The 24,424-nt window shown below is 36.1% G+C and overlaps 1 protein-coding gene across 2 annotated transcripts in view; it reads right to left on the minus strand.

The window, feature by feature from the left end:
* ARHGAP5 (Rho GTPase activating protein 5) overlaps nt 1–24,424 on the minus strand; it is a 73,829-nt gene that overhangs the window by 19,991 nt on the left and 29,414 nt on the right. The window contains exon 3 of one of the 2 annotated variants that reach the window (XM_082856022.1): nt 18,626–18,770. In XM_082856022.1, coding sequence (XP_082712148.1) covers nt 18,626–18,770 — 145 coding nt within the window. Of the gene's footprint in view, nt 1–18,625; nt 18,774–24,424 lie in introns of both variants that reach the window. The other variant, XM_082856021.1, reaches the window with a different exon arrangement.

Below are 24,424 nucleotides of genomic sequence, written 5' to 3' on the forward strand. Positions count from 1 at the left end.
ATACCATCCAGCAATCATCCTCTGTTATTTTACCCAAAGGAAGTGGAAACACATCTACACAAGAATCTGCACACAGATGTTTACAACATTTATTTTATAGCTATAGCTATGTTTACTGCATAACTGCCCAAACTTGGAAGCATACAGGCTGTTCTTCAGGAGGTGAATGGATAATTTAACTGTGGTACATCCAGACAATGGAATATTACTCAATGCCAAAAAAGAAATGAGTTATTAAACCATGAAAAGACATGGAGGAAACTTAAATGCATATTACTAAATGAAAGAAGCCAATCTGAAAAGGGTACATACTGTATGATTATTATAACTATATGACATTGTGGAAAAGGTAAAACTATGAAAACAATAAAAAGATCAATGGCTGCCAGGGGTGAGGGAGGTGGGGAGAGATGAATAGGCAGAGCACAGAAGATTTTTAGGGCAGTGAAAATACTCTGTATGCTATTATAATGGTGGATATGTCACTATACATATGTCCAAACCAACAGAATGTACATCAAGAGTGAACACTAATGTACACTATGAACTTTGGGTGATTATCATGTGTCAATGCAGGTTCATCCTTGGCAAAAAACGTACTATTCTGGTGAGTGATGTTGGTAATTGGGGGTGAGGAGGGTTTCATGTGTGGGGGGATAGGGGGTATATGGGAAATCTCTAAACCTCCCTCTTGATTTTGTTATAAACCTAAAACTTCTTTTAAAAAAAAAAAAAAGATATAGGGCTTCCCTGGTGGCGCAGGGGTTGAGAGTCCGCCTGCCGATGCAGGGGACACAGGTTCGTGCCCCGGTCTGCGAAGATCCCACATGCTGCGGAGCGGCTGGGCCCGTGGGCCATGGCCGCTGACCCTGCGCGTCCGGAGCCTGTGCTCCGCAACGGGAGAGGCCACAACAGTGAGGCCCGCGAACCGCAAAAAAAGAAAAAAAAAAAAAAAGATATAGACATATATAGATACATCAAAGCTTATAAGGATGAAGTAACACCAATGGAGCGAGAGTCTTTTAGCAATGATAAGTGACACTTCAGGGACAAGAATGTTACAGAAATAAGAAGGCTAAAGGCAGTATTTTTTTTTTCCTCAATCAAAAACAGTATTTTTAAATATGGGGGGGGAAGCTATATTAAAGATATATATACATATGTATCTCTTTAATATCCAAGAAAAAGCAACAACAGTGTTCCAATCTTTCATTTTGTTACTTTCTTTACATATAATGCTTAAAAATACATAACGTAAACATGACATACATTGTTTTCATTCCATTTTCAAAATAACAGACAAGAGGCCTTATGTTAATGATAAGGAAACAAACTTAGAAAAGTGAAGTGACTTGCTAAAATTAGAAACTGGGCAAGCCAGGGTCATTAGTTTGTCTCATTCAATACATAAAAGGAAATATTTTTGACATGCTACCCCATTTGTTTTATGCTAGGTGATTTCCTCTCTCTGCATGATTTCTATCACTGGGGTTGGGCATAGCAATTTCATGTCTAGTCATGTTTCCTAGAAAATAAAAATGTGAGCATTGATGTAAACAAAAGGATAAGTGCCATTACTGACTGTTTCAAGACATATCCAGAAATACAGAATTACTGAATAAACCATAATTATCAAGATGTTAGATACGAAACATAGGTCATAAAAAATAATTCTAAAGTATCTCATCAAATGGAATGAAGTTTTGCTCATATATTAAAAATATTACAAAACCATGTTGAATTTTCCCCTTTTGAAAAAGCTGTATGTTTAAATGTGTAAACATTTAGAAGAAGAAAAACTTATCTCTTGCTCATGAAATCACAGGTGATTTTTTCAGTTCTATTCCTTATGGACTCATCTGTACTTTTTTTCCTGCTGTAATGAAATAGATAGTTCGTTTCCTTAAAACAAATCAAAACAAACAAAAAAAAAAACCCCTGGCTATCAAATATCACCTGTAAGCGATAATCGTAGTGGAGTCTGGGCTAGAATCCAAATGTGTGACCTCAGACAAATTACTTAATTTCTCTGGGCCTCAGTTTCTAGCTCTGTAAAACAGAGATAGTAAATGCACACACACGCCATAGAGGTGTGAAAATTAAATGAATAAACTACAGGGAATTCCCTGGCATTCCAGTGGTTAGAGCTCCATGCTTCCACTGCAGGGGACAAAGGTTCAATCCCTGGTCGGGCAACTAAGATCCCATAAGCCACATGGCACAGCTAAATAAATAAATAAATAAATAAATACTTTAAAAAAATTAAATGAAAAAACACACTTGTTTTATAGCATACCGAAAGTTTACTATACAAATAGCAAGCATTCAGTAAAAGCTGAATACATTACTAATTATTTCACCTTGGGGATAAAAAGAATAAGGGCTAGAGTGTTTCTTCAGACTTGCACCACATTCATTTTCCTGCTGGAATTTCACCATTAAAAAAACAAAAGAGTATAATCACCTGGTTGTCAATAACAAAAAAATGACGATTCCATGTTTCAATCTAACTTACAAATAAAGTATTTGACATAGCTTTCTCCTGAGAATAGCCTTTCGTTCCCTGTCATAACCACAGAGCATCTTGCATATTGTCTATCACCTTCATCATCCACTATTATTACAATGTAAAACCTGGGTTTTTAATGATATAACAGCTCAGCACAAGACAAATTAGTCAATTGATATAAATGTAAATTATAAAAGTCACACTGTAGCACAAATGCCTCCATTCTCTCATCTTTTGCAAAGGTCATGCATTTTTGCAGGAAAAAATAATAAGTGCTAATTCTAGTTTGTTAAATAAAGACTTAAAGAGATATCATTCATGTATAACTACTGGCACAAGGACACACACTTAGGATTATTAAAATTAAGTAGGGTTCATTTTTTAAACGTTTATTAAAAAAGGATTTATTCACATGTCCTCCTAGTTTTAGGAGCTGGGGGTCCCTCCTCTCTTAGAGATTATGGTCTAATGGCTGTGGTGTTTAAAAAACAAAACAAAGCATTGGCTGTAACCCAATGACCAACTACTTCAAAGAAGAAAATGTTCTTGCTAACAGATAAAAATTTATTTCAAAACTAGAAAACACAAAAGGTAACATATTAACATACTAAAAAACCTTAAGGAATTTCTGCTAGAAATAGGCATACTAAAATTATCTAAAGAAAGGCTTTACGGTCTAATTTATAATTCCTCTTAGCTAGATCAAAAATAAACAAGTCACACTTGAATCATTAAATTCAGTTGCCAATGATACCAACTTTTAGCATTATCTGACACGGATAAGGTTATTAAAAGCCTATAATTTCAAAAGCAACATAAAAAGTCCTTTAGGAAATAATACGTCTCCTAGTGTGATGCATTAAGAAAGACACAACAGGGCTTCCCTGGTGGCGCAGTGGTTGAGAGTCCGCCTACCGATGCAGGGGACACGGTTTCGTGCCCCGGTCCGGAAGGATCCCACGTGCCGCGGAGCGGCTGGACCCGTGGGCCATGGCCGCTGAGCCTGCGCGTCCGGAGCCTGTGCTCCGCAGCGGGAGAGGCCGCAGCAGTGAGAGGCCCGCGTAGGGCAAAAAAAAAAAAAAAAAAAAAAAAGACACAACAGCCCTGTGTAGAATTCCAGCCAAAAATGTTTACCTTGAATCTGACCAGGAATCAGACAAAATTCAGGAACATTCTGCAAAAAAGTGACTTAAAATTTTCAAAGAATGTGTCAGGAAAACATGCGTAAGGCTAGGGAACTATTCTAGATTAAAGAAAACTAAAGAAACATAACAAGAAATGCAATGCACGATCCTTGACTGGATCCTAAAGTGAAAGAACAAAAAAGTTGTAAGAGGGCATTATTGGGACAATGAAGGAAATTTGATTATAAATAAAATATTAAATAACAGTATTTTATCAATGTTATATTTCCTGAAGGTGGTATTTATACTGTGGTTATGTGGAGGAAATGTCCTTGTTCTTAAGAGACACATGCCAAAAAGATTTAAGAGCAAAGTGCCATGATGTCTGTAACTTTCAAATGGTTTGGGGGAAAAAAAAAAAGTTGGGGAGAAATGTGGCAACCCAGCCCCCCATCCAAACTGGTATATCTAGATGAAAGATATATGGATGCTCAATCATACTATTCTTGCAACATTTCTGAACGTTCAAAAGTTTTCAAAATGTGAAGAAATAAAGAAAATATGGGATGGTTACTTCAGATTTGTGGTCACATATTTAACACGAAATGCATGGTTTTTGTTTTTCTACAGCTATAATCTACTTTCTGGTCCAACCACAGAGTAGACAGGGAGTTAGTTTAACCACAGTTGAGGTTTACCAAGAGAATAACATGGTCAGGGTTGAGGAGGTATGCAAAGGAGTGAATATAAAAATGGATTGAGATATATATATAGGTAGGACAAGGAAGTACAGAAGACATTAGGTAATGACATTTAGTGAAAAAGTGTCAGAATAATGAAAATTAGTAGGAGTTCTTCAAAAAAGCAAGTGGGAATGCTTTTAAATAAAATAAATAAATAAAATAAAAAGGAAGTTATATATTTAAATAAAAAGAAAGTTATACTGACCTTTATTTTAGCAATAAAACAAAGATTTGTTTTACCCATTTAACCTCATTTATTTCATCCATCATTGGTGTGTTGGAACAACATAATTTTTAGACCAATATTTAAAGAAACTTACCGAGACATTTATCCTTCTAACAGAGTCTTAGCAGAAAAATAACCCCTAAGCTATACAGATAGTTTATCTCTTTATAATTCATTTGTAATAGTGAGGGCATTCCAGATTAACTACATCTACATGCAAATATAAATTTTAGGATACATAGGTGAAGAAATTCTTCCCCTATCTGGAACTTGGTCATCTGATCACCTAACCTGTCATAATTGAAAAAATGGAAACAAAAAGGATTATAAATAGCCAAAAAGATGTACAAAGCCCTTGCACTAAAATATATTATTTCCTTTATAGGAGGAATACCTCCTGTTTTTCCACAGATTCTATTTAACCTAACCAAAAACACAACTTAAACTAACTCTGCCATATGTTTTCCTCACTCACAGCAGATTAGAAGTTGCAAACTGGAAAAGTAAAATAAGATTATAAGCAGCAGGAGGTACACTGACAACAAAGCAGGAAATTGAAAAACTATAAAATCTAGAAAAAAATTTAGAAAGTCTCTAACATAGGAATGCTTCAAAAGATTCTGAAGATAGCACGTTTTTAATACCAGAGAAAACTTTCATTAAAATATCATTCTAAAGGATAAAAGGATAAAGGAAGAAACACTTCCTAGCTCACTGTATGAGGTACTACCCGGATACTAAAGCCAGACAGACACCAAAAAAAAAACTATGGACCAATATCCTTTATGAATACAGATGCAAAAAACTTCAACAAAACACTAGTAAACTGAATGCAACAGCATTAAAAAGATTATATACCATGAGCAAGTGGGACTTATCACAGTAATGCAAAAGTGGTTCAACATAAGAAAAAAACAATCAATGCAACTCACCACATCAATAGAATGAAAGAAAAAAACCCACATGATAACTCAATTGAGAAAGAAAAACCATTTCACAAAATCCTTTTCATGATAAAAAATATTCAACTAGGAATAAAAGATTTTATGGGTTGACTCCGTCTCCCCAAAAGATATGTTGATGTCACAACTCCCCAATACCTCAGAAGGGGAATTTATTTGGAAACAGGGTCATCACAGATGTAATTAGCTAAGATAAGATGACGTCATACTGGAGTAGAGTGAGTCCTTAATACAATGACTAGTGTCTTTCTTAGAAGACAGAGACACAGGGAGAATGGAGTTAACACTGCTGCAAGCCAAGGAACACCAAGGATTGACAGCCACCACCAGAAGCCAGAAAGAGGCAAGGAAAGATTCTACCCAGAGTCTCAGATGAAGTGTGACCCAGCTGACATCTTGATTTCAGATTTCCAGCCTTTAGACTGCTGGCAAATAAATTTCTGTTGTTTTAAACTACTCAGTCTGTGGGACTTCATTATGGCAACTCCAGGAAACTAATACAGAAGGGAACTTCCGCGATGCGATAAAGAGCATTTATGAAAAACTCAGAGCTAACATAATGGTGAAAGAATGAAAGTTTTTCTCTAAAGTAAGGAACACCAGCAATGCCTGCTTTCACCACAGCTTTTCAACATTACACTGGAAGTTCAAGCCAGAGCAAGACAAAGAGATAAAATGCAACCAAACTTCAAAGGAAGAAGTAAAGCTATCCCTATTCACAAATGGATATGACCTTATATACAGACAAAATCCCAAATACACCCACACACCAAAAAACTAATAAGCTAATAAAAAAAACTTCAGCAAAGTTGCAGGATAAAACATAATCACACGAAAATCAGTTCTATATAGTAGAAACAAACATTCCGAACATGAAATTAAGAAAATAATTCCGTTTATAACAGCATCCAAAAGAATAAAATACCTAGGAATAAACTTAGCCAAGGAAATGCAAGACTTGTACAATGAAAACTATAAAACAGTGTTGGGAGAAATTAAAGAAGACCTAAATAAATGGAAAGACATCTAGTGTTCATGGATTGGAAGACTTAATACTGTTAAGATGGAAATATTACCAAAGTCATCTACAGATCAAAATGCAATCCCTATCAAAAAGGAATAATAGGATGGCTAGAATTAAAACACACACACAGGACAGCTACATGTAAAAGAAAGAAATTAGAACACTCCCTAACACCATACACAAAAATAAGTTCAAAATGGATTAAAGACCTAAGTGTAAGACTGGACACTATAAAACTCTTAGAGGAAAACATAGGAAGAAAACTCTGACATAAATCACAGCAAGATCCTTTTTAACCCACCTCCTAGAGTAAGGGAAATGAAAACAAAAATAAACAGGACCTAGTGAAACTTAAAAAGTTTTTGTACAGCAAAGGAAACTATAAACAAAACAAAAAGACAACCCTCAGAATGGGTGGGAGAAAATATTTGCAAATGAATCAATGGACAAAGGATTAATCTCCAAAATATATAAACAGCTCATGCAGCTCAATATTAAAAAATCAAACAACCCAATCCAAAAATGGGCAGAAGACCTAAATAGACATTTCTCCAAAGAAGACATATAGATGGTCAACCAGCACATGAAAAGCTGCTCAACATCACTAATTATTAGAGAAATGCAAATCAAAACTACAATGAGGTATTACCTCATACCGGTCAGAATGGCCATCATCAAAAAATCTAGAAACAGTAAATGCTGGAGAGGGTGTGGAGAAAAGGGAAACCTCCTGCACTGTTGGTGGGAATGTAAATTGATACAGCCACTATGGAGAACAGTATGGAGGTTCCTTAAAAAATTAAAAATAGAATTACCATGTGAGCCCAGCAATCCCACTACTGGGCATATACCCAGAGAAAACCATAATTCAAAAAGACACATGCACCCCAATGTTCACTGCAGCACTATTTACAATAGCCAGGTCATGGAACCAACCTAAATGCCCATCGACAGATGAATGGATAGAGAAGATGTGGTACATATATACAATGGAATATTACTCAGCCATAAAAAGGAATGAAATTGGGTCATTTGTAGAGATGTGGATGGACCTAGAGACTGTCATACAGAGTGAAGTGAGTCAGAAACAGAAAAACAAATATCATATATTAACACATATATGTGGAATCTAGAAAAATGGTACAGATGAACAAGTTTGCAAGGCAGAAATAGAGACACAGATGTAGAGAACAAATGTATAGACACCAAGGGGGGAAAGTGGGGGAGTGGTGGTGGTGGGATGAATTGGGAGATTGGGATTGACATATATACACTAATATGTATAAAATAGATAACTAATAAGAACCTGCTGTATATAAAAATAAAAATATATAAAACACACACACAGAATATAACATGTGTTGAGGAGGATGTGGACAAATTTGAACGCCTATACATTACTGATGGAAATGTAAAATGCAGGAAACAGTTTGACATTTCCTCAAAAAGTTAAATATAGAATTACCATACAACCCACCATTTCACTCCTAAGTATGTACCCAAAAGAACTGAAAACAGGTATTCAAACAAATATTTGTACATGAATGTTCACTGCTGCACTGTTCACAACAGCGAAAGGGTGGAAACAAACCAAATGCCCACCAAGTGAACAAATAAACAAAATGCAGTATATATCCATACAATGACACATGCTACAACAGATGAACCTCAAAAACATTATGCGAAATGACAGAAGCCAGACAAAAGGTCACACATTGTGTGATTCCATTTATATGAACTATCCAGAATAAGCAAATCCATAAATACAGAAAATAGGTTTATGGTGGCAGAGGATGGAGAAAGGGGGGAAAAGGGAAGGGAATAACCACTTAATTGGTATAGTTTTCTTTGGGGTGATGAAAATCTTTGGAACTAGATGAAGCGGTGGTTGTACAACATGGTAAATGTACTACATGTCACTGAACTGTACACCTTAAAATGGTTAATTTTAGGGCTTCCCTGGTGGCGCAGTGGTTGAGAGTCCGCCTGCCGATGCGGGGGACGCGGGTTCGTGCCCCGGTCCGGGAGGATCCCGCGTGTCGCGGAGTGGCTGGGCCCGTGGGCCACGGCCGCTGGGCCTGCGCGTCCGGAGCCTGTGCTCCGCGGCTGGAGAGGCCGCAGCGGTGAGAGGCCCGCGTACCAAAGAAAAAAAAAAAAAAAGGTTAATTTTATAATATATGAATTCCACCTGAATAAAAATGTAAAAAAAAAAGTATTCTAAGTCATCTAACCCCTGTAACTTCAAAGCTGATAACCATGCTTCCTTCTTATTAAAAATCTTCTTCTTAGTGTTTTCGGGCTCCATTCTTTTGTACAGCCTATTTGCAATGTGATCTTTTCTTCTCACTCTCTATGCTTACCCTGAATTTCATCAGCACATAGTTTACATTAATATCTATACAATGACAATTACCAAAATCTCATCTTAAGACCAAATAACTGGGCTTCCCTGGTGGCACAGTGGTTGAGAGTCCGCCTGCCGATGCAGGGGACACGGGTTCGTGCCCCGGTCCGGGAAGATCCCACGTGCCGCGGAGCGGCTAGGCCCGTGAGCCATGGCCGCTAAGCCTGCGCGTCCGGAGTCTGTGCTCCGCAACGAGAGAGGCCACAACAGTGAGAGGCCCGCGTACCGCAAAAAAAAAAAAGACCAAATAACTTTCCAAAGATCCACAGCCATACATTCAATTGAATCTTGAACTTTTAAAGAACCAGGCCACACAGCAGGAGATGAGCAGTGGGCGAATGAGGGAAGCTTCGTCTGTATTTACAGCTGTTCCCCACTGCAGTGCTGGAGAGCGGCTGCAAATACAGATTTTCACTGGCAGAGAGGTTTGACTGCACAGAGACCATAATAAATCAACTGCTTGCAGAAACATATCAAAACCCTATCAGTGAGTGGCAAGTGACCATTAAGCTGCATCTTACATACTAGACTGGACCATAAGCAACACACTTCGGCTGTCACTGTCTCCCAATACCCCCAGGTGCGACCATCTAGTTACAGGAAAACAAGCTCAGGGCTCCCACTGATTCTGCATTATGGTGAGTTGTATGATTATTTCATTATGTATTACAATGTAATATTAACAGAAATAAAGTGCACAATAAATGTAATGTGCTTGAATCATCCTGAAACCACCCCCCTGACACCGTGCCCCTGCCAGTCTGTGGAAAAATTGTCTTCTACAAAACCGATCCCTGGGGCCAAAAAAGTTGGGGACCACTGCCCTACAGGCACCTTAAGATTTAAGATGTACATAATATGAATCTATTATCAAACTATTGATCTATTGTCAAATCTGCTTTTCATACCATAATTCCTGTTTTCATTAATGGTGTACCACCTATGGTCACCCTAATATAGAATCTGAGAGGCATTTTTGAGACCTCTTTCAACTCCTTATCTATCCTAAATAGTTTCTTAGAGAGGACTATTACTCTTTCTTTTCAATCTCTCTCCACCACACTTTCTGTCTACTTAAAACTTATACTAATATTTCAAGGGTCATTTCCTAACTGGAACTTATCACAACTTCAACTAAAAACTGTAAACTTTATATGAAACAACAGTTTTCAGACACTGAACTATAGGCAGCTCAAAACTGATCTGTAAGGAAAAAGAAGCAAATAAATTAAAATGTCTGAATGCCCCGATTTAGTGCCTGGAAACAGATTTTAGATAGCAGTGCAGAGAGGTGGAATCATATTGGCCTACCAGAGTTGAGAATGTGGAGACAGGAGTTCAGAAAGGATGAGATGTCTAGAATTTGTGAGGTAGAGTACCAAAAAAAGAGGGAGAGGTATATAGAGAAAGCCTCAGAGATATGCAGAAAAGACACTGGAGTCTTTGGTTGAATACTGCAAGTGTGTGAGAGGAAACTTTCTGAGGACAGGGGCTGAGACTAGTCCAAGTTCTATTCTCAAAAGACTTTTTTTTTTTAAGTATTGTTTTCTTTTTTTAATTGAAGTATAGCTGATTTTAAGACCTTCTAATATGCAGGGCAGTAAGTGAAGTCTTCATACCTTAAAGTAGGTCTAAATAAATACTAGAATAAAAGCTGCCATGGATCTGCCAAAATAAACTTACAAGCAAGCCTAGAAAGGACCAGACTGATCCACAAAAGGCTTAATACATGACAAAACAAATCCAACACTCTTTAAAGGAACACTAGAAAATTCACCACGCAAAATGAAATATTCAAAATGTCTGATGTCAAATCAAAACCGCCAGTCAAAGAAGCAGAAAAACACAACCCATAATCAGGAGAAAAGCCAACAGAAACATAAACAGACCAAGAAATAAAATATGACAGAATCCATAAAACAAGGGCCTTAAAACAGCTATTATAAATTTTATAAGTATATTTAAAGATGTAAAAGAAAATATCAACATGATATTGATAAATGATAAAAAAGAGACTTAAAATGGAACTTCTAGATTTGACCATACAGGGAAAAAAAAAAAAAAAATCAGTGAACTAGAAGATATAGCAATAGATACACAGTCTAGGTAAAATGAAACACAGAAAGAAAAAAAGGTTTAAAAAAATGAACAGTCTCAGTAAGCTGCGGAACAATTTTAAGATGTCTAATACCATGTAACTGGAGTCCATAACTGGGAAATAGAACAGGAAAAAATATTTCAATAATGGCCACAAATTTGAAAATTATAAACCATGACATCTAAGAAGCTCCAGAACCCTCAAGCAGAACTGTTTTTTTTTTTAAGCACACACTAAAATACATTTTTAATAATATTGCTAAAAACTAGAGAGAATAATGTTAAAAGCAGCCGGGAATCGAGGGAGAAAGGGGAACACATCATATACAGAGGAATACTGCTAAGAATAGCAGCAGATTTCCTTTTAAATATCATGCAGAAGACAAGAAGCAGTCTTTAAAAAGCTGAAAAGAAGAGCTTCCCTGGTGGCGCAGTGGTTACCCGCCTGCCAATGCAGGGGATACAGGTTCACACCCTGGTCCAGGAAGATCCCACATGCCGCAGAGCAATTAAGCCCATGTGCCACAACTACTGAGCCTGCACTCTAGAGCCCGCAAGCCACAACTACTGAGCCCATGTGCCACAATTACTGAAGCCCGCATGCCTAGAGCCCGTGATCCGCAACAAGAGAAGCCACAGCAATGAGAAGCTCGCACACCGCAATGAAGAGTAGCCCCCGCTTGCCACAACTAGAGAAAGCCCGCACATAGCAACTTAGACCTAACGCAGCCAAAAATAAATAAAATAAATAAATTTTTTAAAAAAAAAGCTGAAAAGAAAAAAGAAATCCATCAACAGCCTAGAACTATCAGAAGAACAAAGTTGAAAGACTATACTTCTTGATTTCAAAACTTACTAGAAAGCTAAAATAGTGAAAACAAAGTGGTACTGGCAAAAAAGGATAGGCATAGGGACTTCCCTGGTGGTTCAGTGGTTAAGACTCCATGCTCCCAATGCAGGGGGCCCAGGTTCAATTCTTGGTCAGGGAACTAGATCCCACATGCATGCTGCAACTAAGAGTTCACATGCCACAACTGAGGAGCCAATGACCCACAACTAAGGAGCCCACCTGCCACAACTAAGACCCAGTGCAACCAAATAAATATATATAAAAAAAATGGATAGGCATATAGATAAATGGAATATACGTGGAAGTGCAGAAGTACTCATATTTACAGTCAATTGATTTTCAAAAAGAATGCCAAGGCAATTCAATAAATGGTGCTTGGACAATGGATACGTAAAAGCAAACGAATCAAGCTGGAATCCTTCCTTGTGCCATACACAAAAATTAACTCAAAATGGATCATAGACCTCAATGAAAGAGCTAAAACCAAAAAAACTCTTAGAAGAACATATAGGAATAAATCTTTGTGATCTTGGGTTTGGTAAAACCTTCTTAGATATGATACCATGTGCACAGTAACAAAATTTTTTAAAAAACTGGATTTCATCAAAATTTTCAACTTTTGTGCTTCAAACGATACCAATAAGGAATCTGGGGAAAAAATTTTTGCAAGTCATATTGAAAGCAACTTGTATCCAGGATATATAAAGAGCTCTTAAACTCAACAGTAAGACAAACAACTCAATTTAAAAATGGTAAAGTATCCAGGGGCTTCCCTGGTGGCGCAGTGGTTGAGAGTCTGCCTGCCGATGCAGGGGACACGGGTTTGTGCCCCGATCTGGGAAGATCCCACATGCCGCGGAGCGGCTAGGCCCGTGAGCCACGGCAGCTGAGCCTGCGCATCCGTCCAGAGCCTGTGCTCCGCAACGGGAGAGGCCACAACAGTGAGAGGCCCGCGTACCGAAAAAAAAAGGTAAAGTATCTGAATATATGCTTCTCCAAAGACGATATACAAATGGCCAATAAACACCTGAAAATATGTTCAACATCATTTGTCATCAGGGAAATGCAAATCAAAACCATATGAGATAGCATTTCATACCCAGTAGGATGGCTATAATCAAAAAATCAGAAAATAAGTGTTAGCAAAGATGTGGAGAAACTGGAACTCTTGCATATTGCTGGTGGGAATGTAAAATGGTGCAGCCACTTTGGAAGACAGTCTGGTAAATTCCTCAAACGGTTAAACATAGAGCTACCATATGATCTAGAAATTCCACTCTTAGGTATATATACTCAAAAGAAGTGAAAAACGTGTCCACACAAAACTTTTACAGGAGGGTTCACAGCAGCAATATTCACAATAGTCAAAAAGTGGCAAATAACACAAATGTTCATCAATGGAAAATTATTCAACAATAAAAATGAATGAAGTACTGATAGATGCTAACACTGATGTTATAAAACGCTATGTTAAATCAAAGAAGCCAGTCATAAAAGACCAGAACAGGTAAATCTATAGAGACAGAAAGTTAAGGGGGGTGGGTGTGGAGAAGAGGGAGTGACTGCTTAATGGGTGGGGTTTATTTTGGGAGTGATGAAAATGCTCTAAAATTGAAAGTGCCGATGGCTGCACAACTCTGTGAATATACAAATATACCACTGGATTGTACAATTTAAATGGGTGAATTGTAGAGTGTGATATCTTTCAAAAATAAGGATAATTATCTGTTTAAAGCAAAAATTATGAACATATATTGTGATGTTTAAAACATATTGGAAAATTAAAATGTACAACAAAAGAACAAGGGAGAGGAGGGTTAAATGCACTGTTCCAAGGTTCTTAAGCTACATATCATGGTGGTGTAATGTTGCCTGAAGATGAACTGTGATTAAACAAACAGTGATAAAAATCACAAATGCACAACTAACTACAGTTCTGTACCACACCGTTAGCCACATTTAACATGATTCTGAGGGAGCAGGACTGACCTTATGTACAAGTCCCCTTTTCCCGCAAAAATGAATGAAAAAATAAAGTCAGCATCTTTTAAACCAGTGGCCACATAGTAAAAACTGTACATCGTTGTCCATTCATTTAAAAACCAAAGTCACTAGGATGGTATAAAAGTGATAACTGATGCCTTTTTAACTTTCTGAACTTTTTATTATTTCAAATTCTAGAGCACCACTAAAAAATCCTAACAGATAAATATAACTAATAACCCTGGCACTGGAGTTAAAATAGAATAAAAAATATTCAGTTAATCCAAAAGAAGGCAGGAAAAGAAAAGGAATAATGTTCACATGAGACAAAAAGAAAAATAAAAACAAGATGGCAGATTTAAAACCAGTCATACTGATTATTACATGAAAAGCCAATGATCAAATAAACGCTCTGCTTAAAAGAAATGGACTGTCAGATTCAGATATGCTATCCATAAGAAACTATGTTAAATATAAAGATACAAATGAAAGGATGAAAAAAGATATACCATATAGACACTACTCAAAAGAAAATACCATTGGCTATGTTAATTTTAGACAAATGAGGCTTCAGAACAAGGAGAATGCTTCATAACGATAATAGGTCAGTTCATAAAAAAAGACATAATCCTAAATGTATGTGCAACTAAAAGAATTTCAAAACACATGAAGCAAAAACTAACACAACTGAAAGGAGAAACAGACAAATCTCAATCATGATTTCAGATTTCAATAGTACTCGATTAAAAAAAACAAGTCAACAAGAAAATCAGTAAGGATAGACAAGACTTGACGAATACTCTCAAGAACTTGACCTGACATTTATAGAACCCTTCACCCAACAGCTTAAAAAACATTCTGTTGAAGGCTCCATGGAACATTCTTCAAAACAGACCACATTCTGGGCTACAAATAACAAGTCTCAATAAACTTACACTGAAATCAAACTGTTTTCCAACTACAATAGAATTAAACTAGAAATGAATAACAAAGATATCTGGAAAACATTTAGAAATAAAACACTCTTAATAATCAATGAGTTAAATTAAAAAGTCAAAAGAGGAATTACAAAGTATTTTGAACTGAATGAAAATGGAAACAACATATCAAGATCAGTGGCACACAGCTAAAATAATGTTTATAGGAAATTTTTAAACATTTAACATTATAGTAGAAGACTGGTCAAAACCATTAGCTAGCTTCCATTTTAAGAAACTATAAAGAAACAAAATGAAAGCAGAAAGAAGGAAAACAGGAAAAAAAGTAGAATTCAATGAATTTAGAAATGGACAAGAGAGGAAAATCAATAAAACCAAAAGTTGGTTCTTTGAAAGATCAAGAAAATTGATAAACCTCTCTCAAGAGGACAAAAAAAGAAATCAGTAATGCCAAAAACAAAAGAGAAGACAGATGCTACAGACATTAAAAGTGTGATAAGGAATTTTATAAACCACCTCTGCCAACTTGAATGAAATGGACAAACTCCTTGAAAGACACAATAAATGCTTACTGAAGAAACTGAAAATCTGTACAGCCCTGTATCTATTAAAGGAATTTAATGTATAGTTAAAAGCCTCCTCACAAACAAGATTCCAGGTCCATATAGTTTCCCGGGTGAATTCTACAGAAATTTAATAAAGAAATATTACCATTCTATACAAACTTTTCCAGAAAATAGACTCAGTCTATGACGCTAGGTTTATCCTGATAGCAAAACCAGACAAAGACACTGCAAGAAAAGAAAACTATAGACCAATATTTCTTAGAATACAGAAACCCTTAACATTTTAGCAAACTGGATCCAGCAATAAAACATTATGACCAAATGGTGTATGACTAACCCAGGAACGCAAGGTTAGTTTAAAAATCAACATTTAAAAATCAATTAATGGGGTTTCCCTGGTGGCACAGTGCTTAAGATTCTACCTGCCAATACAGGTGACACGGGTTCATGCCCTGGCCCAGGAAGATCCCACATGCCACAGATCAACTAAGTCCATGCATCACAACTACTGAGCCTGCGCTCTAGAGCCCATGAGTCACAACTACTGAAGCCTGAGTGCCTAGAGCCTGTGCTCCGCAATAAGACAAGCCATGACAATGAGAAGCCCGTTAAACAGCAACAAAGACCCAATGAAGATCCCACAGCCAAAAAAAAAAAAAAAAAAAAAAAACCTCAAAAAAAAATCAATTAATATAATTCACCACATAAACAGACTTTAATAAGAACTCTAGGATCATATCAACAGAAGCAGAAAAGCCACATGACAAAATCAACATCCATTTTGGATAAAAATGCAGCAAACTAAGAATAGAAGGATTGGGACTTTCCTGGTGGTCCAGTGGTAAAGAATCCACCTTCCAATGCAGGGAATGTGGGTTCAATCCCTGGTCAGGGAACTAAGATCCCACATGCTGCAGGGCAACTAAAGCCCACATGCCACAACTACTGAGCTCATGTGCCTCAACTAGAGCCAGCGTGCTGCAAACTAAAGAGTCCTGGCGCTCTGGAACCCGCAGGCCACAACTAGAGAAGAGAAAACCTACACGCCACAACTAGAGAGAAGCCCAAGCACCACAACGAAGAGCCCGAGCACCACAACGAGAAAGATCCCGCGTGCCTCAACGAAGACCCCACGTGCCGCAACTAAGACCCGACAGACTTAAAAAAAAATAAAATAAAGAAATAAAAATCTTAAAAAATAAAAAAAATAAAAGAGCCAGTGCTTTCTTTAAAAAAACAGAAGGATACTTTTCAACCTGATAAAGAATATCTACAAAAAACTAAGAGCTAACATCATACCTGACAAAAGACTAGATGCTTTCTGAGGTGATAAAAATGTTCTAAATCTTGATTGTGGTGGTGCTTATATGACTATAGTTATTAAAACTCATACTGTATAATTAAAATTGGTAAATTTTATTGCATGTAAGTTATGACAGTAAAGCTGATTTTAAAAACTTCCACCATATTTTCTTCAGGGTTGTTTAAAAGGTTAGTCCTCTAAACAAGGGTGTTGATTATATTTATGGTACAAGTTAAACCTTAAATATGGAGATGGCTGCTCCAGTCCATAATGAGAATCTGATATTCAATTCTTAAACAACTGAGAATTTCTGCTAAAATGGATTAGCATTAATCAGTAACAAAATAATACATACTACTACATCAACAAAAGAACTAGCTTTAATCTTTATATAAGTATTCTTATGGTTTTATGGTACCTAAGTATACTTCTAACAAAGCACTTAAATATATAAATTACCTGCCAGTTGACTGAACTAATTCAAATGTTGCTAAGAATTGAACTAGAATTTTCATTTTATCTTACACTTGGAATTTATTTTCCTCAAGCCAAATCACTCAACTACCATGAAAATATTCAAGAAGTGGGACTTTTTAATTATAAAAATAAATGTACAAAATGCAATCCATTATTACTTTATTATTTTCTAATCACTAAAGAAAAGTCTTCTTGAATTGCTCAGTCATATCCACAAGGCCTAATTATATTACTAGAGAAAATGAGATTTCTTTTACCTCAAAGCAGATAGCTAATATTATAAGAACTTCTGCATTTCTACTATGCTAAAGATGGACAGAAATACATAAAGAAATTTGCCTAATACTTCTGTTGAAGGAAAAAACAAATGATTAAAGGCATATACAAATACAGGCTCTATAAATTAAAATTTATTAACTTAAGGGAGAAGATAGGTTATTTCAACTCTAATACCAGTGGATAACAGGTATTGCCCCATATTCCAATCGTTATTAAAACTGAAAGTTAGCACTTCTCACCGGACAACCTAATATGTACATATAGAACTTAGCTGACAGTCAAGATTAAATGGTATGGCGTACATACACCTAAGTAAAAATGAGCTTGATTTTTTAGATAGGACATGGGCATCCTAGCTTGTTTATTCTTTAAACAATAGTTGTTTATCAAAAGAGGTCATTAAGAATAAATAAAGCTAAAATGAAATTAGCTTACGTTTTCAAACCATTACATTTTGGAGTCTATTCAAATCACTGAAGTTTCATGGTTAACTTGTATTCATTTTAAATGCACATAAACATAATATTCTGCCTTTATAACCCAACTCTGACTACTTTCTGAATAGTTTCATCAGACAAAGTAAACATAAGAGCAGGCTTGTTTTTGAAACAGTGAGGATATCTACACACTCCTTACAAATACAACTCAAACCATACAAACCATATTAAGCTAGTGGGGCTGAATAAATAGTAACATCACAAGCTACCTCTTGCACATTCACAAATATTGCTATGAATTTTTAAAAGAAAAATTCGTGTGTAAAATGAGTTAAAAATAGTATTAGACTTAAAATGTTGCAAACATTCAAATTACTGATTCAAATCATAACTATGATTGAACAGTAGCATAATTTAATAACTGAGTTATTCTAAATTCCAGAAAAAGGTAAGTTTAACATTTTAGTATTTGACTTAGCCATTTAATAAAGAGAAGTCCAACAAAGGCATGACTGGCTAACGACAAAACTGCTTTCAAATATCAGATGGTTACATCTAGAATTAATACTCAAGATAATCAATCCTAATGAGAACGATACACCTCTTTCAAATTTTAGCTTGAATCAGGAACATTTGACAAACTATTGGTGTAGCAAAAGTGAAATTTTATATAAAACCTCTTGCAATGATACTTCTATCCTACCTGTATCTTCAATAAATTCCACACATTTTTCAACAAATAGTGGTATGGGCTTCTCAGCTGTAACCAGATCCTGGAGGGGCATCCCAAAGTAATTACTTTCCCAATTTCTACGTGTTGGTGGATTGAAGTTCTTAGTTTTCTTTTTCTGCTATAAGAAAACATATTCAAGTTAAAACTATTAAAATTAATTTCCTTCAGAAAAACATTAGTATTAAGCAATGTAAATAAACATTTTGTATCAAAAGATATATTTAAAAGCCATATCCAACCTAAATGTCCATCAATACCGGGTTCATTAAAAAAATTCTACTAGAAGCAGCAACGTGACCAAGAGAAAGAGACAAAAGTGAACAGACAAAAAAATGGCTGAATAGAAGAAACTTTTCCCTTTGTAAAATAATAGAAAACTGGATAGGTAGGGAAATTAGAAAAGATCATTTTTCAATGCCAAGTGAAAAGGAGAAACTAGGAGTAAGCAATGCTCAATTCACAGTTTCAGTGTGGTCTGCTGATTGGTGCATTTGTTATTTGGTCTTTGGGGAAGTTCCAAGTGAGATTTTTGTGCATAGCTGTACTAGTAAGAATATAACATAGCTTTAATTATTGATTATACAATGAAGCTATTCAACTCCATGAGTTTTAACCCCATCATTTCCCCATTTTCTTCCTATCTATTGACTCTATTTCTTAAATATTAAGATAATTTTTATAAAAGAAAATAACATCCTAGTGGGAAAGGAGATGTTAATTTAGTCTATTAAAAATGTTTTATTAAGCACCCCCAAAAAGATAATTTTTATAAGTAATGGACAAAACATTTTCACAATAATAAACAAAATTACATAAGAATTTTCAAAGTTTAATTTCAATATTGCATTGGGAGAAAATGGGTTCTTAACCAGGGAGCGAACATTTCAAAAACCTAAGGAAATACTGCCTGGAATTCAACCCTTAAGGAGATTCTGAGTCACTCTTCCTTAAGTAGGGTGTATTTATATTTGTCGTAAGTATTGTTACTGACTTACAAATCACATAAAAACATACCATTTCTAATCAGAAAAGTGTGTGTGGGGGCGGGGGAGGGAACACAGGCAGAGCTTTCAATGCTTAAAGCAACAGTCCTCATTTTAATTTCCAGAGGAGTCTCTCCTTTGGATGGACTGATCTTTCAATGTGTTCTTCCAAGTTCCAAGTTATGCAACTGATACCCTGCATAATCAATCAAGTCCTTTCTTCATTTCAATTTCAGGCTGCTCTACCTAGCAAACTTCCAGATCTCATGAAATCCAACTTCTAAGTCTTCATATATTATCACTCTGATGATACAGATTACATAAACTCTGGTAGGTACAGATTACATACAATATAACTAGTTGTCTGAAATGTTACCAACAAAGCATTGGAATACTTGGTATGGCTCAAGACCTAGCCCACCAAGTCAAGTAGTGTGGATCCTTCCTTACTCCTTAAACAATCCTTCCACTACCACCACCACCAAAACAGAACAATGTGCAAGAAAGTAGAAATGAAGAGATTGTAATTTCAAAGCTGAGGTAGGGATACAGCGACTGGGTCCTCTTCTTTCTCAGGAGCACTAAGGTGCTTTCCAGCCTGCAAACTATTAGCTGCACCATTTGATTACAAAAGTGAAAACCGAGGCAAAGATGGATGTTTTTGTTTAGAGAGATAATACAGTGGTGAAAAAGATTACACTTAAGCAAGTTAATGAAAACAGCAATGCCTAACCTACGGCAAGAGCCATGAAACAGGAATAAAAGATCTTAATCTGCAATGACACCTAAAAAACAAAGTTGTAAGAACAGTAAGCTAGCTAGTCCTAACTGTTCCAATCAACTCTTAAGAAATTCTCTTTTCATATTACCCTTTAGGAACCAAACTAAACTCTGAATACTTCACTAAAATTGGGGGTAGATTTCTCTGGCTTATGCTCAGGGAATATCCATCTCTCAAAGTCCATAAAGTTACAAGGGCAAGTTATTTAATTCTGCAGTTACTCCAAGATCAGATTACACCAGTAATCTGAGGCAATGAAATGCTAAGTGGCTTATAGCATGGAATTTCTGGCAAAGTATAAAGGGATAACTTACTAACATACAACTGCCCTGACAGTCAAGTTATAGTTCACATATATGGGGAAAAAAAGCGTAAAAAGCTTATGTGACTTTACCAATTTTTCTACTAATTTACAGTGGTGCAAAAGAAAACTCTATGTAGGAAAATAGTTTTGAATTAGACATTCCTATATTAGCTTTTATGATGAATAAAAACATATATAACTTTTTTTCTATAAGTGATGGTTCTTAAGCATAAGAATCACTTCAGGGAGTTCTTTAGAAATGTGAATTTTGAAAAACTATACATTATTCTAACATACAACCCTTAGTTAAGAGTTGCTAACCTATAGCTACAAATTTATACCAATTCAAATTAACTTACATAATTTAAAATCTATTTCATAAATTAAACTAAGGCTAGATGATTACAACTGCTATAAAATCCCATCAAGGTTCTCTGAAATGCAAGAAAAAGATGAGGCGTATGGTTATTTGGTCATTTATATCTATAGCTTTTGATGAACCAATAGTCAGAAATGGCAGGTCCCAATAAATAATTATGCCAGCAGGAAAACAGGATCTGATTTATGATAATCCAACTTTTGATTCATTACTACATTCATACAAATCTTAATTTCTGCTTAAATGCAAATACCCATGGTCTTTTCTTCCTGGCCACTTAGGCAAATCTCATGTCTGCAAAAGCATATCCAGTAAAATAAACATTGTATTTCACAAATAATATAAACAATGTTATCAGTTAAGTGTCCAGTGGATATTAAAAACTATCATTAGTATAAGTAAACGGGACCAGGAAAAGGCATATAAATAGCTCTTTACAGAATCTGCTCTTCCACTTCAGCAATATCAGCAACACAACAAAGGAGAGCATCTAAGCAACATCCTCAAATATTCAATAAATACTGTCGATACAATCAATAACACTGAAAAAAACAATACCTCAATTGCTTCATATGTAACCAACAAACTGTAGAAAACTTAAGTAGCAAAAAACAGTTGAGGAGGCTTTCAAAGAATAAATCCAGGAAACAAGAAATTTTGGACTTCTCTATTCTCTTAAATTTATTATGGGATTCTTGAAATAAAAGATTAAAGAAGAAATGAGACAACCAGAGGCAAAATGTAAAGAAAGTGAAGAAAAAAATCCATTAAAGAAATGAATACCTCTTTAGTAAAAGACCCAATATGATTGAAAAGATCAGAATAAAGTGGAAAAGATCATCAGAGTTCTCTTTTCTACTGTATCATTTCTTTGACACATGCCAAAAAATACTTTTGCTCCCATTCTTAAAAGAAGTCTTAATCTTCTTCTCTCTGCTAGCTACTGCTCCAGAATTCTACTTCCTTTTGTAGAACAAACTCTATATAAATCATCTATACTAGTGGTCTCCAATTCCTCTCCTTCCATTCCCTCTTATATGTACTTATATTAGTTTATCACTCTCATCACTCCACTAAATCTGCTCTTATTAAGTTCACGAATGACTGTTTTGCAATAGTCACTTCTCAGCTCTCATCTTACTTAACTTTTCAGCAGTCACTCTCTTTAGTGGACTTCAGGAGACGACCTCTATTATCTCACTTGTTCTCCCCTTATTAGTCTCCTTAGCTTGTCCCTCCTCGGCAACATTGTAATACTGTGAATACCCCAGGCCTCAGTCCCTGCCTTTTTTTCTCAATATCTATAATCACCCTCTTGGTAATGTCATCCATATGCTGCTAACCCAAATTAATACTGCCAGCTCAGCTCTTTCTCCTGAACTCCAGACTCATGTGAAACCTTCTACCTGACTCTTCATTTGAATGTCTAAGAGATATTTCTTTCTTAACACGCAAAACTGAACTCCTGATGATTTCCTTAAAATGAGCTCCATCTACAGCCTTCTACATCTCAGTTGCTGGCAATTCCATCCTTTCAGCTGCCAGGCTAAAATCTTGGAGTCATTTTTGATCCCTCTTATTTTCTCACACCTTACTTCCAAATCTATGAGATCTTAACCATCTTCACTGCTAATTCCCTGGTCCATACAGCTATCACCATTTCACATATGTAGATTACTGCGTTGACTGCTCAATCCATCCTCCCTGCTTCTACCACCATTCTCTACATACCGTTCTCAATAAAGCACCCAGAATGATAGTGACCCACAAATAACAGCCTTCAAGGCCATATATAATCTAGCATGCTTTGAACTCGGCTTCTATATATTCTTACCTCATTTTCCTCTACTTTCTCCATCATTTTACTCCCTTTCCTTACTTCCTTGTGCAAGTAAGTTACACAGCTTACTTGCTTTTTTAGCATGTGACACATGCTCCTAACTTAGGACTTTTGCATTGGCTGTTCCCTTTACCTTCTCAATAAGGCCTACATGGACTATTAAAAATTGTGATCTATGGCCTGTCTTTCTCTAACTACTGCCCAGTACTTCTAATCCCTCTTACACTGCTTTTCCTACCCACAACACTATATAAATTTTCTCATATATCATCATCATCATCATCATCATTATTATTTTGGTGTACGCCTGCTACAATTTAAGCTCCACACAAGGGCACGGATTTTTATCTGCTTTGTTCATTAACATACTCCAATGCTCTGGAATTCTGCTTGTGAGAAAGAGAAAAGTGCAAAGATAGTCGAGGTCTCTTCTGAAATAATGAATTTAATTTGTAGATTGAATGATCTCACCACAAATAGGAGTAAACCATCAAGTTACAGACATATGCTGCTGAACTCAGTAAGCTTCAAAAATCTTAAAAGCATCTAGGCAGAAGAAACCAATGACCAACAAAGGAGGGAAAATATCAGGCTAGCCTCAAAGTTCTCACGAAAACTTGGGAAGTCAGAAAACTCTTCTATGTGAATATTCATGGGAAAAAGATGTCAAAGATTCTTTATTTAGCCAGTATGTCATCCAAATGTGTGTAACAAGCAACTACAGCTTTTTTTAAGTTCTCAAATATGTAATAGTTAATATTTAAATTATAGCAGTCTCGAACTGCCCTAGAAATCCTAAACACATAATGAAACATCACCGGGCGGAGACAGGGCATGGAGGGATAAATTAGGAGCTTGGGATCAACATATACACACTACTATATATAAAATAGATAACCAACAAGGACCTACTGTATAGCACAGGGAACTATACTCAATGTTTTGTAATAATCTACAAGGGAAAAGAATCTGAAAAAGAATAACTATTAGTTCCTTTATTTCTCTCTCTCTCTTTTTTTGCTGATGAAGAATAAAAATAGATAACAAGAAAAAAGCAAATTAAAAAGTAAATGTAAATGGATTAAGATCAGATCAGCTATAAAAGACTCTCAGACCTGGTACAAAACTAAACAGGAGAACCTCCCTGGTGGCACAGTCATTAAGAATCTGCCTGCCAATGCAGGGGACACGGGTTCGAGCCCTGGTCCGGGAAGGTCCCAAATGCCACAGACCAAGTAAGCCCGTGTGCCACAACTACTGAAGCCCATGCGCCTAGAGCCTGTGCTCCGCAACAAGAGAAGCCACCGCAATGAGAAGCTTGCGCACCACAACAAAGAGGAGCCCCCACTTGCCACAACTAGAGAAAGCCCTTGCGCAGCATCGAAAATCCAATGCAGCCAAAAACAAACAAACAAATAAACAAATAAATTCATTTAAAAAAACACAAAAAAACTAAACGTGACTAACCACATGCCATTTAAA

Source organism: Leucopleurus acutus (genome assembly GCF_964270905.1).
Source record: "Leucopleurus acutus genome assembly, chromosome: 1".
Taxonomy (NCBI): Eukaryota; Metazoa; Chordata; class Mammalia; order Artiodactyla; family Delphinidae; genus Leucopleurus; species Leucopleurus acutus.